Source organism: Lepidochelys kempii, chromosome 6 (genome assembly GCF_965140285.1).
Source record: "Lepidochelys kempii isolate rLepKem1 chromosome 6, rLepKem1.hap1, whole genome shotgun sequence".
Taxonomy (NCBI): Eukaryota; Metazoa; Chordata; order Testudines; family Cheloniidae; genus Lepidochelys; species Lepidochelys kempii.
Window position 1 is genome coordinate 125,132,904 of NC_136385.1, and position 11,457 is coordinate 125,144,360.

Here is an 11,457-nt window from a genome sequence, read left to right on the forward strand (position 1 = left end):
CAATTTATATAACGTTTAACATTTTTAAAGAATTAATTTTCAGGAGACCAATGTAAGGTAGGTAAGTATCATCTCCATCTTACAAGGAAAGTGAGGCACAGATGTTAAGTGACACAGCAGGTCAGACACATAGGTAGAGCCCTGCACGGATACAAAATTTGTATCCGCATCTGAGCTGCGATACACAAAAATGATCCGCAAATATAAAGCTGATATCTGCAGAATTGCAAGGCTTTAGATATAAAATTTGGATCCGCATCCATCCTCAATCTGCAAAAATGGTCCGTGGATATCCATATCTGCGGATGCAAAGCAGATATCAGTGGATTTGTAGGGCTCTACACATAGGGCCTGATCCAAAGCCCACTTAAGTCAGTGGAAAGAAATAAGTATTCTTGACTCCAGTTAGGACACTAACCATTAGACATGTTCTGTCTGGTTTGAACATCCCACTTAACTACGTTACTATCATTGCATTTTTTTTTTTGGTGGTTTCATTTTTAACAATAGCACCTGCTGACTTCTGGCTTATCTGATGGAACTGTTTTCTTGGTTTCATTTCAGCTCTTACATGAACTGAATTAACAGAATGAAGGCACACCCTGGCTGTGCCCTCTCCCTGGCTGCCAATGCCCATTTTCTGGGGCACCTGAAGGAAAAGGGTTATAGGGAGCTTGTGATGCTCTGCTATATCTTCACTATCATCTCCAGACAGACTTTCTAGCACGCATCTCCTTGTGCGCTTTCCATTTCCCGCCTTCTGTGTGTTAATACATATATAGTAATATGAATGCTTTGGACTCTAAGATGGAGGGGTTGGAGGGGAAATAATCACTGAACTACTGTCTAGCATGTGCTTACCGTATTGTTTGAAGGAGTGAAGAGTGCGAACACTGAAACTTGCTTTGAAGACCTGCAATTATAAGTTCATTTTTTCTTAGCATGCTCTTTTCTGTATTATGGTAACACTTTAAGTACTAGAAATTCTTTTAAATAAATGCTGTTGCTTCTACTGCTCAAAAAGATGAAGTTTAAGTGGGGTTATCCATAAAAGTGGCAAAGTAAAGCTTAGCTTAGCAAAGTAAACATTCAGCTCTTTCCTTCTTCTTAGAAAAGGTGAGCCCAAATAGGGATACAATGATTTAAATGTGTCTGTTAAAGCACTTACACAAATATTAAAATATAAAGTAATGATGAAAGTTACATATGAGTTCACTAGGATTTTTTTAAAATGAGTTGTGCTGTTTTAATATTTGCGTTTTGTTATGAGTTTAAAATGTATCTTTTTATTCTGAAGGACAGAATCCATTCTGCAAAACTGTAGGATTGCCAGAAATGTCTACTCCTAAATCTGGTGAGTAAATCTCATTCCAATAAGAAAATGTTGTTGTCAGGTCTATCATTTTGTTGTCAGTATCTATCCATCTGCCTCGCCTCCTGTTTCCTAACATCGTAGTAAAAGTGCAGACCTTTGTTTTCATTTAACAAGGCTGGAATACTTTTATTTTTCTAATTAAGGAAATAAAATGAAAAATGTTCCATTTAATCTTATGGAACACACACAATACTTCTCAGATTTTCATGTGTTGTTTTTTTCCCTTTTCTGTAACAAAAGCTGTAATTACATCAAGCAGCCAAGGACGAGTCAATCCCTTTAAGGTAAGAATTTTGCAGTTCATCTGATAGTGATTTTTTTTTTTTTAAAGTTAAGATTTTCATATAAAAGAAATTCTTTGGAAAAGAAGACTCCCTTTTGTCACTGAAAATAAAATACTCCCAACTGTTTGTTACTTTAGGTATCTGCTAATCAAAAAGACCCAACAGCTCATTCAGCTAACATTCTAGATAATATGAGCAAGTTCTCCAAGAATACCCCAACACCTAACAGCCGGGCTGTAAACAAACAAAAGTCTCCAGTTATAAAGCCTCTGATCCCCAAGCCCAAGTCCAAGCAGGTAATATTTCCGGTCTTTACACTAGTTCAGTGAGCAAAAAGTTAGTGAGTAAAATTGAATTTTCCCTGCTCTTATTGCATATAGGAAACACTGTTGATTGAATGAAACAACCCAGATGGTAAACTCTGTCCAAGCAGAGTACAGAAATGTGTAGAACTACACCATGTGCAGACTAAAAAGCAATATGAGATTTTTTTTGTCAAGCTGTAGAAAGCATGTCCTTGCGGTGACTTCAGTAGTTATTCTTATTTAATAATAGCGTATTGACAATAACCATGTACCATCTTAAGGTTTTAAACCATCAGTTTAACAACAGAAACCCTCAGTCAAATCGCTTTTCCTTGGGATGATGTGATTTGTATTGTCAGATGTAGACGTATTCACAATGTGTAAATATCACCAGTGGATTTTTTAAAATCTCTATAAATTTTTATAGGCTTTAGCAGCCACTTTTTTCCAGCCCCGTACACCCCATGCTGGTGACAAAACAGTAGAAGAAAGAGAAGAAAAAGCTGAAAATATATTGCCTGAAATCCAATATGCTGCCACTGAAAACACTGAAAACAAAAAGTGAGTGAATACAAGGGATTTTGTTTCTCACATAACACTTAATTTTAATTTTGATGTATACGCTTGACACAATTTCAGAAATGTCTGCATTTCTAATATAAGGCTCATTAATTGTTGCTATTTCATTTTTCTCATCTGTACATTAATGTTCTTCAGTGCTTTAGATCTGGCTAGTCTCATGGTATGTCTGCTTTGCAACCAGGGGTGTGAATGGTAACTCTCAGAGATGAACCCATGCTAGCTGTGCTCTAGCTAGTTTACTAAAAATAGAAGTGAGGATGCAGCCGCATGGGCTTCAGCAGTTGCTGCGCAAGTGAGTACATACCCAGAAGGGTCAGGTGGACTTGTGCAGCCCGCACTGAAGCCTGTGCTGTAGCATCTTCACTTCTGTTTTTCGCGAGCTAGCTAGATTACATCTACATGAGCTGCCATTTGCGCCCCAGGCTGCAATGTTGATGTACCCTAGAAGTGTCACATTTTTTTTTAAAAGTTTGGTTTGAACATTTTGGAACATGAGCTATAAAAGTGGTGCGTCAACACTTCTGTTATATTCATCTTCTGAGTCTCACTAGCTAATTGAGTATGAAGACTTAGCTGCCTCGCCTCTAGAGGTAGTCCTTACACACCAAGATTGTAGGAACGATTTCTGATGGCATTGGAATGAGATGAAGCTGTATAAAACCATGATAAGAGCATTCATTAATAAGTTTTTGCAGTTGTGAAGCCACTTTTATGATCTTAGCTGGCTGCTATTTATAGTATATGTATTGTCAAACTTGTCTCTGCATAAAACAAATCGTGCGATTGTAAGGAAAACACAGTGAAAGCATAGAATGTTGCATGTCTCCCGATAGTTACAGAAAATCCATTCACAGCTGATTTTGTGTCACTTTGAGAGAGGTTCATTTGTATGTGACTGATAGTCATGTACGATGTGTAATGTAAGTTTTAGGCCCTCGGCCATGATTTCTGCCTGGGTATTATTTATGCATCTGATATTGATTGTTGAACAATAGGTTAAGCCATGCTGCTATGCTAGATGGAAGTACTGGAAGTATTTAAATTTGAAACATTTCCTGACATCTAAAATCTAAATCTAAAGGCTTCACAAGTGGTTCCAGATTCATAAGGGACTTGCATGAAAGTCTCCAATTTGAAAAGAGAACTTTTTAGCAGAGATCATTTTAAAGCAGTGGTGGGCAACCTGCTGCGTGTGGCCCATCAGGGTAATCTGCTGGTGGGCCGTGAGACAATTTGTTTACATTGACCATGGGCCGCAGGTTGCCCACCACTGTTTTAAAGTCAAGTACTCTGTTTTAAAAACACTCAGATTTGATCTGTTGCTGCAACCTACTGGTGAACTGTTCTGAAGAGAGAATAGAAACTGCTGAGTATGCTGACTTGCTTTTCTAGACAGGATCTCTGTGGCAATAAAAAACACTCCAATCAGTTCTTGTTGCAAATGCTATTTTTGTAAAGTTGTTCTATAGGCTTCATACACTGGAAATTATTTTTTGTGACAATTTTAGACCAAAGACAGGATTCCAGATGTGGCTAGAAGAAAACAGAGAGAGTATTTTGGCAGATAATCCTGATTTGGAGGAAGCAGACATAATAAAAGAAGGCATGAGTCAATTTAGAGTGCTGTCATCTGATGAAAGGATGGTAAGAAAGCCGTGTTGCGCTATATTTTTCAAGAATTGTTTCTCTTTTACCACTGAATCCTGTGGAAATTCCAGTTTTGAAATTTCCTTAAATGCTGCTGCTCTCCATCTGGACTCAAAATATTATACCAGGCCAAAACCCAAAATACATGCTTTAATTATCAGCCAGATCTTTATAAATTGTTTATTTTCATAATGATTTAGAGGAAGGAGTAATGTTTGCAAGAGTAAATTGCAGACATGAAATCAGATTTGGAAAGGATGCAGAGACTAGTAAAGGAAGGAATTTAAAAGTTCAGAGAAGTGGTCAAGAATTAGTAAGGTGAGAGAAAGAGGTGAAAACACCAAACGGAAGTTCAAAATGGAAGAATACTTGTTACAAAGGAGAAATATTGAGAAGACCTAGATGTGATCATGCACAGCAAATTAGACAAGCACTTACAGTCTGCAGTTATAGCAAATGCCATAATGGTATGTATAAATAAGCTGTGGCATGTAAGAGCAAAGAGATAATAGTTCTTCACAATGCCTTGGTTAGACCATCTTTACGTGAAATGGTGTGTGCAGCACTTCCTTATTTGTTACAGAAAAGACATGTGAAGGAAGGCAAGAAAACTTTGCTATTTTGGACCTGTAGTGATCTCGTGGTGCAAATATTAGTGATTAGATGTCCAAATTTCACCTGCAAAAACAAACGGACCAAGGCCTGAATAAAACCTGGCTTTTAAAATGTATAGGCTAGAGAAATCAACAAAGGGACTATAACTGTGCTCTAAAGCCTGGGGCATTAAATATCCATCATGCTAAATTGAGAGAAACATAATACATTTTTTTGGCGGGTGAGGGAGTTTTTATTTATTGATATTTGGGTCATTCACATTAAGACATCCAATTACATTGTCTTGACACGTATAGGTACATATCTTAATATGGAATTAACAATATTAAGCGATATTGTTGTATCACTAATATTTCTTTTTGTTGTCAAAATTACTTAAACACAACCTTAACGTGGTGTGTGTGTGTGTGTGCAATTAGAACAAAGGACCATTGAATAATTTGTCAAGACTGATCATTAAAATACTACCATTAGTGTTCACAACTAGACTAGTTAAGATATTGATGTAAAGAAGAGTCTCACAGTAGCACAAGCTGGACTTGGGAAGTAATTTCCAACCTTACCAATGTGTCTCAAACTTTAGCAGTGGTCAGTGTAGTCACTATTCCAGTGCTGACTTATTCTGCAGATGTTTTCTTTCTGTGATTATATGGTAGGGTAGTAGAATTCACAATAATATGCTTGGTTTTTAGTTTTTTAACATACCTGCTTTTTTAAGATCTGGACAGAGAAAGCCAAAGGAGGAGCAGCTAGTAATTCAGCTGAAGCAAAAAAGAGGAAGCGCCCAGCAGATGCAAAGAATGAGGAGAAAGAGAAACTAGAAGAAAAATCAAAGGAGGACTCCAGTTTGCCCAAAAAGCGGAAGCCGTTAGATCCATCTACAGATGTCAGATTGTCAGCCTTTGCTTTCAAGCAGAGCTAAATCAAAATTGGTACCTTTCCACTGTTTTCTTGTCTCAAGACATTAGTTTCTCCAGTATTAAGAAATTTTGCCAACATACTCTAAGTGCACTTGCAAAAAAGAGTAAGTGTTTTGTCCTAAAGATTCCTTTACAAAGTGGAATGATGGAAGTGATGCAGCATCCCTGAGATCCTTCATGCAAATTAATTTTTATATGAAGTGTGTATAGTTAATACAAATAGTCATAATTCACTGATTATTTTCTAGATATAGGGCCAGATTCTATGATGCCTCATTGCCTTTGTGTGCCGTACCGGTTGTGATATTTGATCCCAAAGCCAGCTAGTTAGCCCATGGAGAATCAGCAAAGTGTAAGGATGATCTCATGGTGTTGTCGAGCCAAAGTAGGGGCTCTTATGTCACTTACTCTTCCTCCTGTCAATGTAGAAAGGAGAAAAAGCTATGGGGGAAGAGAAAGATGCCCCTGTACCATACTGATCTTTGGCTGCAGTTTCAACTCCTTATGGTGATTTCCAGCCGTTGAGCTCCAGCAGCCTAATTTAGTAATGAGGGTCCAGCCACGTACCGAAGCTGTACTGGAAACAGTGGGTGTACAGAGGAGAGGTTTAAGCTGTCTTGTGTGTACATGCGTATGCTCCTCCCCTGACCTACACTCTGCAGAAGAACTCTACCCCAGGATTTGGTCCATAAAGCGCTCTTAACTTTAGAATTTGTGGGTTTTGTATGTAATATTTGTTTAAAATAAAATGTGAACATTTCTGTGTTTAGGTTGGTGGAAGTCTCCTTTTCAGTTTTTTCATGTTGCACTAGGAAGTAGACTTGCACCTCATAGTCAGAAGCCAGTTATATACACCGTTCTTGCAGATGGATAAAATACAGTATCTGATGACTGGAAGTCAAGCACACATTGATTTTCATTTTAAGATCTAGGAGTAACAGATTTAGCAAAAACCTCTTAAATCCTAGAGAATTTAAATTTCAGATGTTAGTGATAAAGTGAGAATTTTTGTACGTTTTAATGTTTTTCATTTTGAAAAACTTGACCTTGAGATTTCAGCGTATCACGGCAATTTTCATTATATGTGGAAAAGTGGAGGCGATCTTGGCAGCTATGAGCAAGCAAATGGAAGAAAATCTGAAGATGTATTAACCCAGTTAATATGAAGCTTAAATAATCTATCTGTATTTGATAAACACAAACTTTTGCATACTGTTTTTACTCTTACATGCTTTTAAACAAATGATATAAGGCACTGTACACATCAGTAAGTAAAAAGAGAGAAAACAGATTAAACCATTCTGGGATCATTATGCAAATGCTGCTATTTTAGAAAATACTGACTGAATTCCTAAGATTTACATAGTACATTTTATGTGTGTATATACTATAAAACACTGAGGCATACACCTATCTCACATGTCTGGTCATGGCAGCATGACAAGTGCAGGAGGCTGGAGCCTTCAATGACCTCACTCCACACCTCCTCTCCGACCATAGTCTGTCCTCAGGGTCTGTCTGTCTTGAAATCACAGGGTGCGGTTGCAGCACATGTAGACCTACGTGAGCTGGCTTTAATCTAGCTAGCTCGAGTACCCAAGCAGTGACACTATGGCAGTGCATGCTTCAACACAGGCTAGCCCGGCAAGTAATTACCCAGGGTTTGTGGTGGGCTTCTCCAGTCTGTACTGAAGCGCATGCTGCTGCTGCTGCTTTACTACTACCAGGACTCGACTAGCTCCATCTAAGCTAGCTTGGGTGTGTCTACTTAAGCTGCAATCAGACCCTGTGATTGCAATATAGAGATACCCTCAGTCTGCTTCTCTAGCACTATCTGTGTACTGTTATTCTAGAAGGTGTTTATGGCTGCACAGACCTTGTGCTAGCCACCCTTCATTCAAGTTAAATGGAAGAAATAATTGAGCACCTTGATGGAGTGAGACGGCTAAAACAGAAGAAACCACCATCCAAGGTACTAGATCTCATGGGAAGGGAGAATAAGAGGGATTTCCCTGGGACTGATTGCAAATGCTGGGGCATTGATCTGGAGTCCTATGCAGAAAGTCAGAGTAGCATTTGTGAGCATGGCCCTGAGAAAGAGCTCCTTGGGGCACAGGACACAGTTGCCAACTTTCACATGGCAAATAAGCACCCCGACTTTGACAATAAGCCAAAAATCAAGCTAATCCCATTTCAAAACAAGCCAATCCCTAAGAACCCCAACACTCTATGTGACTAGATTCCTCCGAAATGCAGTCTGGGACTGTGGTGGGCCCGCTGTGCACCCCGACACGCTCTCCCTCTTCCCCTGGCTTGACCCTTGCCCCTGCTCGCCAGGAGCCAATTAAAAAAAAAAAAGCGGCAGCAACAAGCTGCAAGAAGCTACAAGCCAAAAACTATCCAACAAGCAACTCACAAGCCAATTAAGCCAAAAACAAGGCCAATTTCTGCATTTTTCCCCGCGGGTTTGGCATGTCTGGCACAGGACTGTCTGCGAAGCCTGCCTTGGAAATCATGAGCAAGGAAACTGCCTGCTGTTTGTTCATTCAGTGTTCAGGGAAACAGGGCTTTGTGTACATTCTTTTGAAGTAAACAGGATCGCATTGAGGAAACAGCTGATTCACATAATCAATTTCTCTTCCTAATGGGAACAGCCCAGCAAGGCTCTGAATATTGGCCAACTGCTCGGCTGTCTTCTCCTTAGTATTGGTGAGAGAGTCTTTGCCGTGGCTCCTGTCATTTGGAGTGAACTACCTCTTATCCTCACTGCTTTCACCTCTTTTCAAATCCCCGCTGAAGAAAGAATCTTTTTGGTCAGTTTAACTTTATTTCTTTGGGGAAAAGGATTTTGTTTTGCTCAACCATCTCATTGCATGTGACCCCAGAAAGCTGTTTTCTCGTGCATTATGTCAGAAAGATGATGTTCAAAATGAAGTTGTATGGACAAAATGGATAACAGTTACTATAGTGTTCACACTAGAAGAACATCTTTACCCATCTTCGCTGAACCCCCTTAGGTGTTTTAGTTTACTTGGCATCTGCTTTTGCTGTCATTTTGGTTGCCACAGTAACTCATAGCAAGAGCGCCATAAAATTTCACCGCTGATAGCATTGTGAAGTCTCAGCTATGGCTCAGTGCAACAATTTTCCGCAATGGAAAATCATTGCAATTAGACCATATATATCTGTCTCATACTGTCAATGCCTAGGTCAGAGATGCTTCTTGCTGAGAAGCTGTGACTGCTACAATTTGCCCAGTGATCTTAAAAAAAAACACCATGTAGTCTGTAAGGACGCACACGTCGTGCTGCAACGGTCACAAAATGAAAGTTGTCTGGTGGCTTTTAATGGCTGATGTGTTTCAGTGGTTGCACATCCACTTAGTTACATAAAGAAACTAGGGAGGTAAATTTTAAACAGTTAACAGGTAAGCATTAGTCTTATCAGTTAACCCAGCCTAACTGTTAACCTTCAACCCCAGGCCAGCAAATCCCAGCCCCAGCCGCGCCAACTGGCTGACCCCTGCTGTGCTGGGTGGAGCAGCCCCAGCTGCCCACCAGCTGGAGCAGCCCCGGGCCGGCCGGCCAACTCTAGCCGCATCGGCCGGCTGACCCCAGCCCTGGGCTGGCTAGAGCAACGCCAGCTGGAGCGGCCCCAGCCCCTCTCCCTTTAATCAGTTAACCGATTAAACGGTTAACTTTTTAAACAATATTTACATCCCTAAAAGAAACACACTGAGGTCCCATCTTAAAGAAGGGTTTTATAAGTGCAACACTTGAGGTTTGAGCCTAAAAGACATGCTGAGACCCATTGACTTCAAATGGGAGTTACAGTACTCAGCCATCCTAAAGATCAGATTAAATTGAACACAGGCAAAATATACCTGAATACCAGGCATATTGCATTTCATAACCTACACACCTCTTCAAGAGAGAAACATTTGTGCTATAAATAAGTAAAATACACCAATCATCCTACTAAGGAACATTTTCTTTGGCCTTCCATGCACTTGCTCCATAATATTTGAGTCCAAAACAAGACAATTATGCAAGGCTTTCAAGCTGTGCCAACTGGAATGAGGGATTTTTAATTTTTTTTTAAAGGTTAAATTTTAAGTGCCTCATTCAAACACAGAGCAAAATCCTTCATCAGAGGAAAGAGTTAATTTTAAGGAAGTTTAACACAAACTGAGGGAGCTTCCAACACAGAGAAGTGAGGCTTCGAAGGTCTGTGTGTTGTCTTCCAAGTGAAGAAAAATGTGCTTTTTCCCCATTGGCACAAATTCATGACTGCCAGACTCACACAGCCTCTGCACTTGGTTCATAGATCTGTTTAATGATCTGGTAGGTGGGTTGCCTGAGGGCACCAAGGATGATGCTTGGGCTCACAAAGAATTGTTGAAATGTACTTTGCATAGCTTGCCTTGTCTAATTTTCTCTGGCCTGTACTGCCAAGGTACTTGCAAAAATAAAGCCTGGTATTTCTTCCTTCTTCCTCGCCCTCTCCCTCCCCAATTTCTTAGCCACTTGTTTTGCATAAGTCTGTGATGATTAATTTTTTTGGAATCTGAAGACTCCTGAGCATAAAATAGTATCTGTAGTCCTCAGAATATTGGATTTGTCCACACTGTTTTCTTTCACTGCCCTTTAAATAACAGCAATAATCAACCCCATGTCCTGGATGTTAAGTATCCATATTGTTTAGACAAGATATAGTCAAATAAAATACTGTAGAGTTTATACCTGTGACAGTCTGTATCACTGTGTTTACCCCTTTTACATGACTAAGATAAATTTTGTTCAAAATATACCTTGTGAGGTATCATTTGAAAACTCATAATTTGCTGATCATTACTGTCCTGGTAAACTATTGTGGCAACATTGTATGTAAAGTTATAAGATTCTACGGTATGATACTACTCAGACAGGTTCCAAACCAGTTTCTCAGAGACAAAAGGCAAAGTGAAGCCTCAGCAGGTGTCAACAAAATCAAATGGACTATCACCAGGTTAAGTAGCCATTCTTTGACAGGAAAAAGGGTTTGAGCGAGAAATTTACATCTTGTCAAACAAACAGCTGGAGGTTCCCATCCCCACTGACTTTGTCTCCTGAACCCCAGCTGGGGATGATTTTCAGAAGGAAAAGAGAACTTTAAGAAAGGGGAACAGATGCCTCAAAATACCCCTTTTCTCTCTGCCCACAGCATCAACAACACCTGAAAGACAAGGAAAGTAACACTGAACTAGGGGAGGCATCTTGGCTGGATGGAAACCAGCCAGTAAGATTGCTGAAGCACGTGGTGAGAGAGACATTTGCTTTGAATTCATTTAGCTTGTTAAGTTATATATTAGTTGTGTTTTATCTTTTATTTTCTTGTAACTAATTCTGACTTTTATGCCTCACTACTTGTAATCACTTAAAATCTATCTTTCTGTAGTTAATACATTTGTTTTATTTAAACCAGTGTGTTTGGATTCAGAGTAACAGCCATGTTAGTCTGTATTCGCAAAAAGAAAAGGAGTACTTGTGGCACCTGAAGTGTTTGGGAAACTCCATTTGAGATAACAGGATTTGTGCATATCATTTTCTATTAATAAAATGCTAGTCTGTATATGAGCTTGTGTTGTCCAGGAGAGGGCTGGGCGGTACAAGATGCACATTTCTGGGGGAAAGTCTGGGACTGGGAATTTGCTGGTGTTGCTCTGCAGTGTAATTCAAGAGTGGTTTGAC

General features: G+C 39.5%; 1 protein-coding gene across 1 annotated transcript in view; it reads left to right on the plus strand.

The window, feature by feature from the left end:
* WDHD1 (WD repeat and HMG-box DNA binding protein 1) overlaps nt 1–10,222 on the plus strand; it is a 55,999-nt gene extending 45,777 nt beyond the window's left edge. The window contains exons 21-26 of the mRNA XM_073350066.1: nt 1,298–1,354; nt 1,616–1,659; nt 1,797–1,955; nt 2,392–2,525; nt 4,055–4,190; nt 5,527–10,222. Coding sequence (XP_073206167.1) covers nt 1,298–1,354; nt 1,616–1,659; nt 1,797–1,955; nt 2,392–2,525; nt 4,055–4,190; nt 5,527–5,730 — 734 coding nt within the window. The 3' untranslated portion in view covers nt 5,731–10,222. The remainder of the gene's footprint in view (nt 1–1,297; nt 1,355–1,615; nt 1,660–1,796; nt 1,956–2,391; nt 2,526–4,054; nt 4,191–5,526) is intronic.
* Nucleotides 10,223–11,457: the final 1,235 nt, after the last annotated feature.